Source organism: Elgaria multicarinata, chromosome 2 (genome assembly GCF_023053635.1).
Source record: "Elgaria multicarinata webbii isolate HBS135686 ecotype San Diego chromosome 2, rElgMul1.1.pri, whole genome shotgun sequence".
Classification (NCBI taxonomy): Eukaryota; Metazoa; Chordata; class Lepidosauria; order Squamata; family Anguidae; genus Elgaria; species Elgaria multicarinata.
The window spans coordinates 81,116,525-81,135,889 of record NC_086172.1 but is presented as its reverse complement, the minus strand read 5'-3'; the positions used below and the strand labels follow the sequence as shown (position 1 = coordinate 81,135,889).

General features: G+C 43.3%; 1 protein-coding gene across 1 annotated transcript; it reads right to left on the bottom strand.

Moving 5' to 3' along the window:
• Window positions 1–2,863: 2,863 nt before the first annotated feature.
• On the bottom strand, window positions 2,864–18,167 carry LOC134392561 (B-lymphocyte antigen CD20-like). The gene is made up of 7 exons (XM_063116982.1): window positions 17,977–18,167; window positions 14,315–14,493; window positions 11,504–11,623; window positions 10,538–10,593; window positions 7,563–7,710; window positions 6,629–6,748; window positions 2,864–4,745 (listed from the first exon to the last, which is right to left on the bottom strand). The coding sequence occupies exons 2-7, from the start codon at window positions 14,489–14,491 to the stop codon at window positions 4,737–4,739; spliced, it is 630 nt and encodes a 209-aa protein (XP_062973052.1). The 5' UTR covers window positions 14,492–14,493; window positions 17,977–18,167; the 3' UTR covers window positions 2,864–4,736.
• Between the last annotated feature and the right edge of the window lie 1,198 nt (window positions 18,168–19,365).

Below are 19,365 nucleotides of genomic sequence, written 5' to 3'. Positions count from 1 at the left end.
TAAATAATAATAATAATAATAATAATAATAATAATAACTGTGAGATTCCCTTGTCCTTGGTGCCTCCATCTTGTGGAACCGGAGAGCACCCCCATACTGCAGTATCGGAAGTAAATGGATTAAGTGTATTCTCCAGCCTCGTGTGTTTGATTGGCTATTAACAAGCCGGGTAGCGGGCCTTTAAATCCCTGGTTGAGGGACAACAGCTGCATGTCCTTAAACTCAAACATTGGAGGCTGGTGACTCTGATTTCAGTGGGGCTGTGAATTTGCTTTGACTTTCTGTCAGAACTGTAAAGGAGCTCTCCGGGGTGCTGAACCAAAAATGGGGGGAGAAAGAGAGATTAGGTTCAGCACCTTGGAGAGCTCCTGTAGAGTTCTGACTGAAACCCAGAGCTGATTCACAGCTCCACTGAAATTGGAGCCACCACCTCCACTGGATTTAAAGGCAGACTTTTGAAAGCAGCATGGCTTGTAACCCCCAGAAAATTAATAACATAGGTAGCATTAAAAGGGGTGGGGGGTGGGGAGAGACCTGTGCCTTTAACTTTTATTTAACACGTACTCTTTGGGAAATTAATTGCGTTTCTATGGCCATTCGGAAGGAACCAATGCATTTCAATGGCCATTCTGTGTCCTTCCTTTTAGTATCCCCCCTTAATACTTCCTTATTTATAAACAAAACAAATTAAACGGAATTGCCTGCTTTAACTTCTCTGTTCTCTTCTTACTTCTTTCCAAATGCTTAGTTTCCTCTTCATTTAAAAATCCAAGAGTCCAGTTCTAGGTTCTGGGCTGAGGCAGCCATCCATGAACCTTCCACATAGGAATAGTTAACTTTCTCCCTGGCGTTTAAAAGAGAGCTGGGATCACTTAATAGGCAAAAGGGCTGACTCACGCATGGCTGCTATTGCATGCCACAGCAAGGCTTTTAGGCATGCTATATATATATGCAATCATCCTAGGGGCAGGTGCAATTGAATTCAATGGAGCATATGTGCAATCCCACACACGTTTAGTCAGAAAAAAATTCCTACAACTCCCAGCATGCATACAATGCCTTCTTAGGGGGTGATCCTATGCTTGTTTAGACAGAAAAAAACATGGCTGTCTGGATCATGCTGGGAGTTGTAGGGCTTTTTCTGTCTAGATATGCATAGGATTGCACCCTTAATTGAAATGAAAACAATAGTCTGCTGTCAAATTCAGGTAGAACGACATGTCTTGATAGGAAAAATGTCCTTCGCCCATGGGTATATTTGTCCTTGACCCTGAGTTTGTTACTCATATTTTAGATTCTAGATTCAACTTAACAGTCTATCAGCATTTAAGAAAGCTATTAAGACTGATCTCTTCCAGCAGGCCTATCCGGTATAATTTTAGGATGTTTTTAAAATGATTTTAGGATGTTTTAACAATGTATATTATGTTTTAATTCAGTTTTATGTATTTTATATTTACTGTTGTTCCCTGCCTCGATCAGAATGGAGAGGCGGGTAAGAAATATTATATTATTATTATTATTATTATTATTATTATTATTATTATTATTATATTGTAGAACATTGCCACAGAAAGTGAGTAGACTAATTCTGAAAGGTTGATGAAATTGATCAAACTGACATGAAAGGGTCGCTGTTGCCTATATCTTGTATTTGGGAAAGGTGACATTGCTTGTGATTTTGGAAGAATTTGACTGAAGTTGTCAACACGTTTTCAAGTTTTGCTTTTAAATCACGGTCACTAGACACTTGAATTTTTAAATGAAAGCAAAACTCAAATTATCATGCAATCAAATTCTCCAATCGATGATATAGTAATTACAAGCTAGTCAAACCTTTGTGATGCATCTACTGCCTGGAAGTTTTGGGCTTTCTGCTGATATGCATATGATCTTGAGGCCAGGACTATTGTGATTATGTATGATACAGAATTTTGCAGTTGACAAGTTATTTTACTTTAGGGTTAGTCTGTAAAAAAAACTGAAGAGGGGTGTGGCTCTGAATTCCATAGCACTACTTTTCACAACAAACATTTCACATATGGATCTGTGTTGTCAAGAGGCAACAGTTCTTTTTAAGATTCAGAATACAAGGAATACACTAATGAGTGAAGGCTAAAGAAGTTATTTAGCAAGAAAAATGATCACAGCAGAAAAGCAAAATGCAGTAATTGCAACAGGAGTCTTCAAAACAAGATCATAAGCTTATGTCCCTACAGTTGCTAAATGGCAATGGACATGATTTCAATAACAGCCTGGTTTACCTTTCTGGATTGGCCTGCATTGAGATCCTTTACCCTGGGAATGTCTCAGGGATTCATATATACTATTATGCTCATATTAGCTGCAGCCCTATTCTGAAGCTTTATGCCAACAACTTTGAGAATGTTTGGCAGCAAGTCAACATAGATATGACGATCATGGCTACCCTTACATGTGGCCAATGTTGAATTCTCACCAGAGGCTTATCTAAAGGTAAATAATGGCCTCTCTTGCCTAGAACAGGTAACCAACTCTGGGAAGAAGAAGCCTGTTCAGACAACACGCTAAACCATGGTTAGGTCATTAAACCTTTTGCAACAAATGGTTAGTGAGTTTGTTTAAACTGTGGTTATGCAGCCACTATGGTTAGGAATGGTTCACACGACACGCTAAGCCATAAAGTTGAGATCAAAGTGCTTAATCACCATGGCTTAGCGTGTCTTCTGAACAGGGTCATTGCCTAATTTAAAGCAATAGGCCCCACCAGAAGTCTATGCACAGAAGGAGCAATTGTTGTATACACTAACTCTTCAAAATAACAATTGTCGTTCACTAGGCTACAGCAGGAAGTACCACAGCCTGCACATGAACACACATAGAGGAAAGTTTGGAATTTATTTTTATTAACCAAACTCTTCACACACCAAGTGACAAATATATTTTATTCTGAATGCAGAAGGCAAATAGGTGCTATATAATAACTCTCAATAGTCAGGACCGAGATACTACATTAAAAAAAATATGAAAGTATTAGGTGCAAAACACAAAAAATTCTGAAAAACACCCAGTGCTAGTAATACATTCTTTAGAGTAATATTAGTGCAATGCTTTAGAATAGGTGCTTATCTCTATACATAATTTAAATGAATATGGCAGTTCATATTGGCCTTTTCCTTTATTGGAAGAGCTCAATTCTCTGTTCCCTGCTGTGTCAAAAACTGTAAAGAAGGAAGAACACACACAGGCTGGGATCGTACCTTATGCTAAGCCATGATGGGTTATTTTCTGGCGGAACCCATGATGGGTTCGTGTATTGTCTGCCAGATGTTTCCACCAACCACATTGGGTTAATCTACCCAAACACACCACTCTTGAGAACCCATGTTCTGCAGAATAGGCAAAGTGGACTGTCTTGATAATATACGATGCATAGTGGTTAGCAACCTATCATGGCTTAGTGTTACATGTGAACTCAGCCACAATGTCTATGCAGGTATCACACATAGCTATGCCAAGTCATTGCCTGGATGTTCTTTGTACAGCTATAATACAGCTGAGCATGTTGGCCTAAGCCTACAGCCAGTGAGTTTATGGGGGAATTTCGGAATGAAAATAGGAGGGGAGAAGCTTAAATCCTCCCCCTGAATCACCATGGTCCCAGATTGGAGCCACATGTGCTTAGCCAGAGGTAAGTCAATAATGCAAACATACATAGCTATGCTAGGATGAGGAACATTGCTTGTCTCCAGCTGCAAAGAGCAGTTAAGGAGGCTTTTTTAAAGTGATAAAATAAAATAAAAATAAAACCCTCAGCCAGCTTGTCCTAAAAAAGTAAGCAACCCATTGTAAGCCAGCAAGCACCTGCTTATCTGTCAGCAGCAGTGTGGCTTAGTGAGCGATTAACCAACCCGCCATGGCTTGTTTTCCACATGGCTTAATGTGACGTGTGAACTGGCCCTCTGTCTCACAGCTCATAACACTTTGAAAGCATTTTGAAAAAGGTATATGGAATGTGTCATGGGCCCCAACAGTTGTTAGTGCAGTTCAATTCCACTATAAAGCAGTAGTGTAGATCTTGCCCAAGTCAATAAACAGAGTTGTTTTTACAATTTTATGCAGAGACAGCCAGGTGAAAATTGACCCAGGTCAAAATAACTGGATCCTCCTTGAAACCATAGAGAAAAAGAATCGGAGACATTACTGGTAGGGGTGGTTCTTGCAGTAGGGTTTGCTAAGCACCAAGTAAGTATCTTGTGCATAGGGAGACATGTCCAACCAAGTCTGTTAGGAGCAGTGTTACTGTTTCCTTTCGCTAAATGTATAAACTGGCTTATAATTTCTCTTTCAATTCTTCTGCCTTTTGAAATAATACAGTATGATGCAGGCAGACTTTAACAAACTTCATCACAGTTCCAGACCAAATAACTTGTTTGCTTGCCATGAATAGAAAGTCACATTAGTCTATGTATTCATTACATTCCTACACAGTCCAATAGCTGAGGCTCCCTGGGCTTTTTATAAAACAAGAATGCCATCTATTGTCCTGTGCCCTTTGGTCTTTTGCTAAGCACAGCATATCATCATCAGTGATTTAAATCCAAAATCCACAGTTGTGCAATTTTGTTTAATTTTAGTTGCCCCTAAGATGTTCACATGGTTCTCAGTTCCTCATTCCAAAAAAGTTTCCATCAATTAAAGTTGTGTTGGCAGAAATCCAGAAAGTCCAGTGGTTAGTTGTTTGGATGGCTCCTTCCTTACCATCTCTGAGAGAGAGAGAGAGAGAGAGAAGGGGGGAGAGAAAAAAATAATGTTGACATCAGGATTGTGCTCTTCCAGAAACAGATGGGAAAATAGAGATATTTTTTTAAAAAACGGCACAGAGTTCTCTTCATAATGCAGAGTGGGAAGAGAATTTGAATTCCCAAAAGCTCGTCTTCTCAGCTCATGTGGCAGGATAGGCAATTCTAGAGTTTGTCCTCTGCAACGCAAGAGCCCATCAGGATTCAAAAGTAGCGGCTTCTTTTGATGCCTTCAGTCCATCTTGGGAAGGTAAAGAGGCTGCAAGCAGTTCATAGCCATGTAGCGTCAAGCAAGAAAAGCAGACCCCCCCAAACTGCTTCATGGCCCGATCCAGAACTTTCAGATCATGCCAATACACTTCGGGTTGATCCGACCCTCCCCTGCTCCACTTCATGAAGCAAGATCCGGAGGGGCGGATCGAGATTTTGCCCCCCTTCCCTACTTACTTGCCTCCGTGGCGGATGGCGGAGGCAGGTAAGTGGAAAGGGGGGTGAAATGGGGGCCGAATAAGCCCCCCTCCCCCTGACCTGGGTCCATCGCCGCACAGACTACGGTGGTGGTGGCGCCAGGTAAGCTTCCCTCCCCCCCACTTACCTGTGCCTGTCACAGTTGAAGCCTGCGCCAGTCCGTAACAGACACACGTAAGCCCCCTCCACCCTTACCTGGCTCCGTCGCCATATGGACTGTGGCGCCGCTGCAGTTGCCAGGTGAGCCCCCTCCCCCTTACCAGTGTTCAGAGCTCCGTATGGAGGCGAATCGCTTTGCCTCGATCCGCAGCTCCCCCACGACCTGATTCGGATCTGCTTTTGGCAGAGGCGGATCGGGTTGCTCCGCTCTGGATTTGCGATCCGAATCGGAGCGGAGCACAGCCCTAAAGAAAAGCATCTAGATGCTCAGTACTGCTGCAAGTGGTGAGGCAGGAAAAGAGGAAGCAAGGCTCCTGCTGATCACAATACCTGGAAAACACACACAACAAAAAACAAAAGCCAGTAATTATTCTCTATGGGCATTATTCATCCTCTACACAGATACTATGGTTGCCTTTTTCCACTATTCCTATGTATGTATGTATGTATGTATGTATATGTGCTGGCCAGGCCCTCTGGGAGAGTGCTGGGGTCCACTGAATTGGTACAGAAGGGGATTATTTATTTAAAATATTTCTAGGTAACTTTTAGGACAGGAGTCCTCACAAGGTAGCATACTACAATAACATGCATTTAGTAAAATGCATATAATAAAAAAGATGCACTAATAAAAACAGCTAAGACTGAATCTACTACACAATTGCAGCTATAGCCTAATCTGATAAAACATCATCAGGGGAAGGGTAGAGTAAACAAACAAGTAAGTCTTCCTAAAAGGCTGCAATGATGGTGCCCGGCAGACCCCTGATCAGGGCCGGTGCCAGACTATTTTGCGCCCTAGGCAGGTGAGCGGCTTCCAGCTGGGCGCGCCGTTCCGAAGCCACCCCCCCAACCACCAACCCCAGCATCCTGGCTTCGAAGCCAGGATGCTGGGGTTGGGGGGCGGCTTCGGAACAGCGCGCCTGGAAGCGGCTTCCAGGCCACTGGTCAAGAAGAACCAACAGGGTTGCACTCCCTGTTGGTTTTTCTTTGTAAAAGCACAAAGATAAAGAAATCACATTTCTTGAGGTCAGGTCCTGTTCCCACAGCTTAGATGGGGGCAGGACATAGCTTGAAGCCCTACTATTAAATCTGGGAAGGGAAGGGAAGGGAGCATTTTTGGAGCTAGTAGGTTGGCACTAAACATGTGATCATCTTTCCTCAGATTGATTTGGATTAGGTGAGTGAACCAGGAAGGATGTGCCTGCTTTAGGACTCACCATCTGCTGATAAAGCTGCTGTCTTGTAGTCTTGAATGTAATCACCATGGCAGTGACCGCTATGGACACCTCGAGGAGCGAAAAGATGATAAACACGGAATTCAGGCCATATGACAGTTTCTGCGGATAAAGGAAAGGATCAGTCATACTGTCTGCCATTGACCCAATCATCCTGTTAGAAAGTCCAGAACTGGAAGGACCATCACAACCCACAGCTTGCGAATGCAGCAGTTAATATTTCGGAGTGGCTCAGGCCTATAGAGCTTTCTGGTTCAGTGACCCAGATGTGAACCCTTTTTGAGTGGGGAGGAGGAAAGCACAAATCCTCCAGAGGCAGAGATGAGAACACATCTGCTGCTCTCTAAAGTGGGTCTCAGTTCCTCTGGCAGTTGACCACTGGCATATTTTAGGAGATAGTAGAGAATCTCTCAAATAAATATTAGCTGCTTCCTAAAGCCTACAGTGTGGCAGATTTCTTCCATTCATTAAGCACAAAATGGTTTTGAAGAGTCTCTAGATGCCATGAGCCTTAGTTGAATCAGGCCATTTAAAGCAGATTGTGAATTGCTACTAGATGTACTGAGAGAGTTCTTTGCAGGATCGGCTCCATTACAGGTACTTTTTCTAAGGGTTTCCTTTGTCTGCAAGTTCAATATGTTTCATTATACAGCCACTAGATGGCACCGTAATATATATAGTGCGATTCCAGAGATACACCAGCTGTCTTTCATGCTTCAAAATGTGATTTAAATTTATTACTGTGTTTTTCCGAATCTTAAAAAAGCTGGAATAAAGATTATAAAGCACAGGAGAGGCCCTGGAGGTTAACGATGTCATGTAAAGGACAACAAAATTCCATGAGTGACCAGTCACAAGCACATTATAAAAGACTTGTGTAGAGAAGCCGAGAGAGAGAGAGAGAGAAAAAGCTTACCTGATCATTATTGTTGCAATAATATGTAGGAGTGTCTTCTGTACAAGGACTTTCTTTTCTATCCTCTAGAATATCAGTAGCATGGAGGATTACTGCAACCAATGCAGCTATAAGGACCACGAAGTTGGCAAAAAAGCAGGCTTTCACCTACATCAATAAATTAAATAAACAGCATAAACACTCATTGTATTAGGCCACCTTCATGTGTCTGAATCATTTTTGGCCAAAGAATCAAATTGGATCTATGCAACCACATTAGGGAGCTACATGCCAGCAGTGGGCGGGGGCTACCCTGCAAAGTGGGTGGGGCCACCATACTGATGGCATGCAACCTCAACTGTTGTTTCCCAGACTGCAGTCTCTGTCTCTGTCTCTGTCTCTGTCTCTGTCTCTCTCTCTCTCTCTCTCTCACACACACACACACCTTCCTCACTACAATCAGGCTTTTTAAAAGCCTCATCGTCACATGGGAGTGAATAGCCATTACATCTGATCAGGGAAACTGTGAGCTGAAAGAGCACCTCCCATGGGCCATATCAGGCCATGGCCCAGAGTTCTCCAACCCTGCTACAACCAGTGGGACTGTTCAAATATGGTGACCATATGGAAAAGAGGACAGGGCTCCTGTGCCTTTAACAACTGCATAGAAAAGGGAATTTCAGCAGGTGTCATTTGTATGCATGCAGCACCTGGTGAAATCCCCTCTTCATCACAACAGTTTAACTGTTTTAATGCAGAGGGAATTTTACCAGTTGCAGCAAATGGTTAATGAGTGCATTTAAACCATGGTTATGTAGCCACCATGGTAGGAATGGTTCACATGACACGCTAAGCCATAATGTTTTGCTCAAAATGCTTGACCGCCATGGCTTAGTGTGTCATCTGAAGAGGGTCAGTCTCAGAATTTACTACCCTGATTGGCAGTGCAGGAGCGTTACATGTGCCCTCTGAGGGTTGAATGAGAGGGTATCTCTCTTGCGCTAGACTGTTGGCAAGAAGTGCAAGTTTCTGCTAGAAGGACTGCCTTTGATAAACTGTGGTGAATGTCCCAAGAAGTGGGTTTTTATCTAATGGCTGGATAGATTAGTGAACGATTAAGTCAACTTATCCTACAAAATACACTTGCTCTCAGATCTCAGTATGACGTTGCATGCAGGGCCGGTGCAAGACTATTTTGCGCCCTAGGCAAAGCGACCTACTTGCACCACCACCAACCCGCCCCCCCCCGCCAAAAAAAATTGCCAACTTCAATTTTTAAGAACAGATGTTTTGTAGGAAAAATAAAAAGCACAAAACTTGAAACCGCTCAATTTATTTTAAATTGCAGCAATAAGTAAAAAGTAATAATCAATTTTTGATTATCTTTCGCAAATCCAATGGGGAGGTACCCACCATGTCGTGTGGAGACTGAAGACGCCTGGAGGGGTTCAAATGGGTTGCAGAAACACCACTTAGCCCCTTCCATGCCTGCACGTGAACGTCTATGCATGCCCCACGATCACACACAGTACAAGATTTTACAGGGGGCTCAGAGGAGAGCGTCTTCCATTTGTATTATTACTGTGTTTTCCAACATCTCCTGTCATTTTTCTCTCTCCAGAAAAAAACCATTAAGGGAAAAATATGGAATAGGTGTGTGCCAAGACTTTTGATTGATAGCTCTCCAAGCCCTCTTCCTGGAAGTACATCTAGGTGACAATCCTATACTCAGTTACCTGGGAGTAAGTGCCATTGACCTCACTGAGGCTTACTTCTGAGTAGACATGTGTATGATCGCCCTTAGTCTAACTAGACCAGGTTTATTTATTTTTAAATGAAGGAAATACCTATGACAAACATCCACTCACTCATAAGTAATGCCTCAAAGCAATCACCACACTTCCCTTCCCCCTGGAGAGCTGTATATATATAAATATATATATATACAGCTCTCTAGGAAATGTGCTAGATGTAAGTCAGGAAGCTGTAAGAATTCAAATCTCTTTCATGATAGCAATCTCATGTCTTAATGCTGCAGGGTCTGTCTTCAGTACCAGAGCAACCTGTGCGCAGCAGCTCTTGCCCAGTCTGGTGCCCTCCAGATGTGTTGGACTACAACTCCCATACTCCTCAGCCAGCATGGGCAATTGGCTCAGGAGTGTGGGATTTGTAGTACAACACATCTGAAGGGGGCAGTTTGGGGAAGGCTGTGACACTTCCTCTCTCTTTCTCTCCCCATCCCGTGTCCCGCATGATAAGAGTTCAATATCATGCTGTGCTGCTGCTTGGGCTTCGAAAGGCAAAACGACTGCAGGCTGCAGCTATTGATTAAAGGGGACGTTCTTGCTCCGCTCCTCCAACAACAGGAAGTTCAGAGAGAGAGAGAGGGAGAGTTTGCTGGGGTCACAAGCATTTCCTGCCTGCTCTCTCTGCTCGGGAGGGCTGCACCAATTCCAGGCGTCCTGCGGCTGCAGGTGGCTGCCGCCACCATCAACCCTCGCCACTGCGCTCGGCTGCAATCTGCATTACTACATAGTATGAAAAATGGGGGGAGGGGGGCGAGGAAGCTCCACCAAGGGAGCAACACTCATGGTTCAAAAGAGGGAGGAGGAGGCGCTGCAGTGACTGCAGAGGCATTGAGACGGAGGGGCGTCGTCTGCCTCCTCATGCGGTGCCCGCACGATCTGCTGCTGCTCTTTGCGCCGGCTTGCCGCACCCCTAAGGGGCAGCACCCTAGGTGACTGCCTGACTTGCCTACTCCTGGCGCCAGCCCTGGTCGCATGTCAGATTCTTCTCTATTTATCCATTGTAAACACACATCAGCCATTTCACCTTGCCTCCATTATAACAACTGCCTTTATTTGTGCCTCCCTCTGCTTCAAGCCTTGATCACCAGAGCTCCCATTTCTCTGCAAATACCCCTGCAGAAGCAGTGGCATTAGCTTTTGGTACATCCATATTAATCTGAAAAAAAAATACTTAAGAGAATACTTTCCAGCCACCGAAGTTCTCTTTTCTCCATTTCCACTAACAATGAGCCAGAGAACAGGAGCTACAGAGGACAGGAAAAACAAACAATGACCAGGCTGAGTCTCTTTCTGTCCATGCACAAACCAGAACATCCAGTATCATGTGTTAGGGTGCTGAAGTACAGAAATGATATAGAATTATTAGTTTCTCTAATACCCCCACTCCCTGCCCTGCTCCATTCAGTGGTTTCCTTATAATTCCGGAGCCGAGTTTAATAACACATAAACAACTCAGAGGTTCTCTCTGTATAGGGAAAAATATGTACTAAACAAGCACATTGTCACATATGATAGGGTGACCAACTATCAGGATTTCCCCGGATGTTTCTGGGTTTTTGTTCTATCCTGGGTTTCGGGAGGGGGGATTTTCTGTAATTTTCTAGAATGTTCAGGAATGACACGCTTTCCCCTTTAAGACTGCCATTAGCATGGTGGTGGGGAGTGATGTGCTTTCCAGAGGCACATTATTCCTTGTCACTGCTCCATTTGGGGCCTTAAAGGGGTAAGCGTGCTTTTCCTGGACACTACAGAAAAAGCCCCAACCAGAGCTTTTACAGTATGGGTACAGAGCTTCTTTCTGCCAAGGGCCAAATTCCATTTTGTAGAAGCTCTTGGGGGCCACAATCCAGTGGAGGGCAGGGGTAAAGTCAAAAGGCGTGCTTCCCAAATACCAAAGATACCACCCAATTTTAGTTTAAAGCTCTTACTGCCAGTAACTAAGCCTTAGGAGAAGCATTTCAAGCAGAATCAGGGGGAAAGATTGCACAAAAGCTGGGAAACCACCAAATGACCAGTGGGCGGGGCAGGGGAAAGGGGGCATTGCCTTCTGGGGACACTCAGAGGGCTGAATTTGGCCCCCTGAGCCTGACAGTCTGCATGCCTATGCTATGGTCTGAGAGATGGGCTTGCAAGCCTCATGAAGAATTCGTTTACCAAGATCCCAATCCAGAAGTAGACTCCACTTATCACGGTGATGCTCTTAAATTTTTCTTGTGCTGGTGTTAAAGCCAAGCCAAAGCTGATCTGCATTGCTCCCAAAACAATCTCTACAACCTGGAGGGCAAAAACAAAGAAGGACTTGATCAGTGTTCTTAGATGTCTGCAGCATCAGCTTTATTGCTGTTGTCGTCATCATCATCATGATCAGTTTCACCACCCTCATCCTTATCCAGATGTTAATGTTGATTAAATCAACAATGATACAATGTTCCAGCACCAGCTGTCACTTTCTTAGATCTCACTGCAATCACCTCTTTTATCGCTGTTAAAATCAGCACCATTTATTCTGATCATGGCCATTGACGGCATCTCTGTTGCCATCATAACCATTATGGCTATTTTCTTAGCCATGCTTGGCTTCTGCTAACATTTCCATTACCAGCATCCTTCTGTAAGAGCCTCCTACATTCATCATCATCATACAAACCATCATGGGTACACTTCTAGAATACTTAACATTATTGTCCACTGACAATACCTGGCCTACAGAGGGTCTGGTGGTGGCAGCAAGGAGGGGGGACTGCCTCCCCCTAAAAGCTCTCTGCACCCCTGATCTAAAGTATTGAAGGGCCCTGATGGTTATTATTTTTTAAATGGTTTTGCTACATTCAATTGGTTTTCCAGTGCCTTACGAGTAAATATCTTTCCCACTCTGGGTTTGACCTTAGTAACAGAGCTGAATAAACTGGACCTAAGAATTCATATCATGAATTGGAACATAGTGTTTATTCTAGGATAGAACTGAACTATATGATGCAGCTCACCAGCCATGTATTGTGGTTTGCTAGTGTTATGTACAGTTCTAAGCAGATGGCAAAAACAGGTATTCATCTCTCCTCTCTCATCTCACACTATTGCCCCGCTCGTGCTCTTCGCTCCTCTGATGCCATGTTTCTCGCCTGCCCAAGGGCCTCTACTTCCCTTGCTCGGCTTCGTCCATTTTCTTCCGCTTCCCCTTATGCTTGGAACGCTCTTCCAGAACATTTGAGAACTAGAAGTTCAACCGCAGCTTTTAAAGCTCAGCTAAAAAAATTTCTTTTTCCTAAAGCTTTTAAAACTTGATTTTGTTCTGACTTTATACTGTTAGTTTTACCCTACCCAGTGCCTGTTTACCCTACCCTGTGCCTGTTTGCATTCCCTTCCTCTCCTTATTGTTTTATTATGATTTTATTAGAATGTAAGCCTATGTGGCAGGGTCTTGCTATTTACTGTTTTACTCTGTACAGCACCATGTACATTGATGGTGCTATATAAATAAATAAATAATAATAATAATCATTTTGTTTTTTAATTGTCCATAGTGAACCTCCATAGGCATCCATGGGCTGTACTTGACTTAGAGTGCAATCGTATGTACGTATGTACAGACTGAAAAAAGTCCTACATCTCCCAGCATTCCCCATCTTGGAATGCTGGGAGCTGTAGGACTTTTTTTTTCTGTCTAAACATGCATTGGATCACCCTTAGTGGATCACAAGTTGTGAAACCTTTTCTAGTAGCTCTAACAGCATTATCCCAAAGAAGTGAAAGTCTGCCACTTTCCTTATACACACACACATTTTAAAAACTCAAAAGTGAGTTTCAAGGCAGTGTACAGAAAATAAGAGAATACAAATAATAAAATTCAGTGGGGGGGGGGGGGAAACACTAGTCCATAAAAACAAGAGGGACAAAACAACTGTTCATCACCCTGCTAAAACCATACTGCTGTTAAAACCCATTCAAATAGGTTAGGTAGGTTATGAGCTCTCTACTGCTTCATTAATGAAGAAAATGACTGGTTTCTTAATAACACATTTATTATTATTATTATTATATTATTTATTTATATAGCACCATCAGTGTACATGGTGCTGTACAGATAACACAGTAAATAGCAAGACCCTGCCGCATAGGCTTACAATCTAATAAGTTGTAGTAAACAATAAAGAGGGAAGGAGAATGCAAACAGGCACAGGGAAGTGTAAACAGGCACCGGGTAGGGTGAAGCTAACAGTATAGAGTCAGAGCAAACTCAATATTTAAAAGCTATAGGGAAAAGAAAAGTTTTTAGCTGAGTTTTAAAAGCAGTGATTGAGTTTGTAGTTCTCAAGTGTTCTGGAAGAGCGTTCCAGGCGTAAGGGGCAGCAGAAGAAAAAGGACGAAGCCGAGTAAGGGAAGTGGAGGGGTTACACCTTCCCACCCAGTTGTCATGTGCAGTTTGACCCGCAATCCAAAATTCTTTGTGATAGTATTTAGAAACCTTTGGAAAATGGTAATCAAGAGAGTATGTGATTCCATTTTATTATTTACTTAGACAGAGAGTCTTTAAAGGAATAGAAGATTTTTATCAAAAGTTTTTTTTTCTAAAGTAAGAATGAAATGTTATTTTCTGATAGTTGTTCTCAACAACTGTAATTACAGCTACTTGTCATTTACAAAGGGCCTGTTCAGATGACACTTAAGGGACTGTGGTTAGCGAAACTGTGGTTATCTGGGGTTAGCACTAACCACAAGCTATGCTATCGCACGCAACACTTTAAGCCATGGTTAGAGCTGCTAACCCTGCTATAGACGGTTCGACTGTGGTTGGTGAGTGAGCAGGGTTTAGCAAAACGCATCGCACAAGACAACTTAAACCTTGCTGGTTAACCAAAAGCCTTCATCAGCAGGGTTTTAAGGTGTCTTCTGAACAGGCCCAATGAATGTTTTACAAGCTGGAGACGATTGATTTGGGCTTAGTGTGACAAGTCTGAAGGGCCTCACCCCAAGTGCCTTTGACAGTGTATTATTGAAGTGTTTGATCTGGGCTGGCGTGAGCTGTGAAGTCATGGAAGGAGACCCAGGTACATTGGCTGCAGTCGCCTCTGCCTGTGGGCTGGTCTGCTGGATGACTTGTGTGATGATCCTTACATTTCCACAGTCTGTCACAGTGGTGGCCATTTCTGGAGAAAACAGAGACAACATGCATAGTTAGAAAGAGCAGAGAGCAGAATGAGGGGGAGCCAGGCTCTACCCATATGGGGATGCCTTTGCTCATTCATGCAATAGCATCATGGATGTTGTTATAAGAGGCATACCAGGGCATGTGCCCCAGATTTTTTTTTATCTGTGTCTCAGATCTTTTGATCTGCCCCAACAATGTCATCTGCATGACTCCCCTATGAGGGAAGGCTACAATAGCTGGGATTGTTTAGCTTGGAAAAAAAGACGACTAAGGGGAGTCATGATAGAGGTGTATAAAATTATGCATGGTGTGGAGAATGAGTTATGGATTCATGGTGGTTGCTGCTGAGACTATTATATGTGATAAATTTCCATGCCTCTCCCCCACACCAAAACTAAAAGAAGTTTAAAATGTAAAATACTCGTAAGCAGTATTTTACCAGAGACTGAAGCAATCACTAAAACTTGTTAAGCCCACTTTCACTCTAAGGCCCCACCTTCCAATTTCTGCCACTATTTCTGTAGCCAGTTTCTCCTCCACCCAAAGGACCCATCCAAAGAAGTCTGATAGTCTGGGTTAAAGGTTATAACCTAATGTCTCCAGATGTTTTGGGCCACAACTCCCACAATCCCTGACCATTGGCCATGCTGGCTGAGGCTTATGGGAGTTGTAGTTCAAAACATCTCAAGGGTATCAGGTTGTCACTGGGCAAGGTCCTCCTGCCTGCATACTGGAAGCACCTTCTTCTGTCTAATAAGGACTTCAAGAGATTAGGGGCTAAATCACACAGTACATGGTATATGTACTGTTATGTACTGTCTCCCTTTCTTTAACCCACATGTATGTCTGTTTGTATGTGTATGAATTTAGTGGGGAAAGCAACTGGGTGGGAAGGTGTAACCCTCTCCATAGGCACAATGTCCTAATCTGGATGAGAGCTCTATGTACCTTCACTAAAGTAAAAAAGAAGTGAGGATTAGCTGCACACTGAGCATTTAGAAGTCACTTCTTTCTTCCTGCTAAACTTTATGTTCTCTAGGCTCACAGAAAGGCACCATGGGAATTTGGTTCTTCATTTCTGGCATAAAGCATCAAGATAAATCCTCCCAGCCAATTGCTTCATATCGTACATGGATTGCGTAATTTGTTCTAATGCTGTAACACTAACAGATTTCCTTGGCTTCAGAGAGGACAGTACTTTATTGCAAAAGATCGGCTGAACAGGAAAGAAAAATAGCAATGTTGCACAAAGAGAGATGCAGCAGAACCTAACAGCCAAACTAAAAGAAACACCATTCACACCATTAACAATTGCATAAATAAATTTTAAAATTTAAATAGCAGGTGTGGATGGCCCATTTTGGATCAGAACCCTGGTATTGGGCAGGAGGACTGTAAGCCCTTTGCCTCACTGGTGTCCTTGTGCACCTATTTACTTTTTAAAAAAACATTGACAGAATTGCTAGTCGTGTGAATGGTGTCTTGTCTAGTTTGGTCCTCAGAGGCGTAGATAGATGTATTTATTATTTATTACATTTATATCCTGCCTTTTTCCCTGCAAGGAACCCAAGGCAGATAATCCTCCTAACTCCCTATTTTGTCCTCATAACAACCCTGTGAGGTAGGTCAGGCTGAGAGTCAGTGACTGGTCCAAAGTCACCCAGTGAGCTTTTTGGCCGAGCAGAGACTTGAATCTGGGAGCATCATCAGACAGGTGGATTTCCACATTTCCCTACCGTCGCTATGGCCTCCTGCTGCTGTTCCACAATAGGAAGGAGGAGACACTGCCACGTTTTGATGTCTGATATTCTATTACCAAAAGACAAGGAGGGGAGTAATCAAGTTTGTGAAGGAAATGAACGTATGAATAAGTTCCTATGAATGAAATGAAAAACTGCAATGAAAAGGTTAAGGAAACCTGGGCTTAATCTACACCTAGCAGGATATTGCACTATGAAAGTGGTATATAAAAGGCAGGAGCCACACTACTGTTTTATGGCGGTATTGAAGTGCACTGGCAACTGTTGGGACCCATGGACACATACCACTTTCATAGTGCTACATCCTGCTTGGTGTGGCTCCTGCCTTTATACTGCTTTCATGGTGCAATATCCTGCTTGGTATAGATTAGGCTCAAGACTGAAAGGAAGACAGCAATAAAGTAGAACAAGCAAGAAGGAGCAATGGCAGCGAAAGAGGAGTACTTCAGTGCTGCTGCCACCTGAAGTGTCTCAAACTGGCAGTAGGGGGCGCTTCCAGATACAGGGAACCTAGTGCTAACCATCAAAGTAAATCAATAAATAGGCATTGTACAGCTATCTTTTACTCCTTAATGGGTTTTCTGTGGAAAGGAACAAGATGGAAGGCGTGGTGGGAAAACACAAGAGAGTGGCAACTGAAAATGTCATCATCCATATTTCACAAACGAGACAGGCTGATTTGCATCATACACAAGCCTTGTCCGGAAGTACCTGGCATTCAGTAGAACTTCTGAGTAAGCACAGATTTAGAACTGGCATGTAAATTAGGAGCAAATGAGGAATAGCGCTTGTACCTTTGCAGACTGAGAGTCTCCCTTTAATTTCCAATTTGGTGAGATCTATGTGTAAATGTTTACAGCATTCTCTCTCTTCTTTTCATTTTGCCCCCCACCCCAACTCTGTTTCTGATTATCTCATTCTCTTTGCCACCCCCCTTTTTAAAAAGGTGGTGGTGCTTCTGTTGTAGCCTAACCTAGGTTGGTATACAGCCCAGCTGTGGGTTATGACAACCCAGCTGTTCAACACCAATGGTCAAAACATATAAAGTGACACAGCCAAAAAAGGGAAGGGGCCATAGCTTTGTGCACAGAAGATCCCTGGGATCTTCAGATATGGCAGTAAAAGCTCTTGTCTGAGACCCTAGGTAGGATCTACTCTGCTGCTTTAAAACGGTTTATAAAAGTTTTGACTACTGTTCGGGTCCAAAGAGTGATATCCTGCTTGGTGTAGATCTGGCCCTGCTGGAGAGCCTTTGCTGCCAGTCAGTGTCAATGATACTGGGCTTCTCCGACCAAGGGCTCGACTCCATATGAGGTAGCTTCCCATGTTCCTATGCAATTTGACAGAGGGCTGTCAGGAAAACAGGTTAAGAGGTGGAAAATCCATACAGCAGCAAACGTGTTACAGCCGGAAAGCAATGTGGCAAAAAATAGAAACGGAGCTCAACCACCTCTTCAAATCATTCTGTGGGAAGAGCTGCTCTCAAAGGGGTTCAATCTTTAGGTCTGGGAAGTATATATTATTACACAAACTCGACCTTCTTCAGTGGCGGCTCATTCTTAATCACCGGACACCCTCTCTCTTGCCTTGTTTCTACAAAGCTGCTTCAGATGCACCCTCCTCCACCCGACCTCGTCTTTCCTCCCCAAAAAACATCCTGATGTTACACTGTGGGACTGGGACGGGAACGGGTGGGTTAGAGCACGCGAGGAGAGACTTACCTCGTTCTCTTCCCTACCCCTCCTGTTCTCAGCGGGTTTTTTTTTTTTTTTGTTATGCTTTGTTTTTTTGCAAGCAACTCCAGCAGAAGCGAGTATCCTTAGTTGGTTAAGGGATGTTTACAGACTTCTGCTTCTTTCTTCCAGAGGGGTGTTCTGCAACTTCCTCCCCAGCTCCGGAAGGTGTAAAAGCTGGAACGGAACTGGTGGGAGCGACCCCTTTATATAAAAAAAACAAAAAACCACAACCATGCCAAAAACAGTGGCATGTGTTAGAAACACTTGAGAATATTTTAGGACTAAAATCCTTGCAATATTATATTACTATTAACCCCATAACTCCCAGAACAACATCTGGAACAGAACAGAACGGCCTGGAACGGCCACTTCTGAATGAGCAAAATCTAGCAAACACACCAGTTACACGTTGTAACTCCATGGCAGGGATTCAATAAGCCACAAAAAAGTCCACAGAAACCACATTCCAATATCCTGGGCCAACTCCATATTCCACAAAACAGGCCGGAATGGCAACTTCCGAGTGATCCAACTCAACCAAATTCACCACTCACACATTACTTCAAAGGATTTATAAGCTCTAAAACTTCCAAGAAAATCACATTCTAATACCCATTCCAGGCCATAGTCCATATTGTGCAAAACATGCCAGAATGGCAGCTTCCAAGAGAGCCAACTCAACCGAACTCACCAGTCACACCTGACTAGATGGGATAGCTCAAAAACTTCCACAAAACCCACGTTCAATACCAGGTCTCGGTCATAGTCCATATTGCACGAAAATGTCCAGAACAGCAACTTCCAAGTGAGCCAACTCAACCAAACTCAGCAGTCACACATTACTTCAAGGGACTTATTATATCTGTCCTGCCTAATAATGTGTGACTGATGTGTTTGATTGAGCTGGCTCACTTGGAGGTTTCCATTCCAGACTGTTTTGAGGAATATGACCCAGAACGGCTACTGAAACGTGGTTTCCATAGAGGCTTTGAAGCGCATTTATCAATTCCACCTAGTAATGGGTGATGAATGAGTTGGGTTGATTCACTTGGAAGCTGCCATTCCAGGCTGTTTTATTCACTATGGACCTAGAATGGGTATTGGAACGTGGTTTTCATGGAAGTTTTGGAGCTTATTATATAGGCCCCCACCTAGTGATGAGTGAGTGGTGAATTTGGTTGAGTTGGATCACTTGGAAGTTGCCATTCCAGCCTGTTTTCCAGAATATGGAATATGGCCCTGAACAGCTACTGAAATGTGGTTTCTGTGGAAGATTTGGAGCATATTTATCATCCCCATCTAGTAATATGTGGCTGATGAGTTTGGTTGATTTGGCTCACTTGGAAGTTGTCATTCCAGCTTGTGTGTTTTTCT

Excerpts from the sequence above, each read along its gene's own strand:
- LOC134392561 (XM_063116982.1), bottom strand. The coding sequence starts at position 14,491 with ATGGCCACCACTGTGACAGACTGTGGAAATGTAAGGATCATCACACAA. Across the intron at positions 10,594-11,503 it reads ACTTCTGGATTGGGATCTTG|CTCCTGTTCTCTGGCTCATT; the intron begins GTAAACGAATTC and ends TGTCCTCTGTAG. Across the intron at positions 7,711-10,537 it reads AAAAGAGAACTTCGGTGGCT|GGTGAAAGCCTGCTTTTTTG; the intron begins GGAAAGTATTCT and ends TTTATTGATGTA.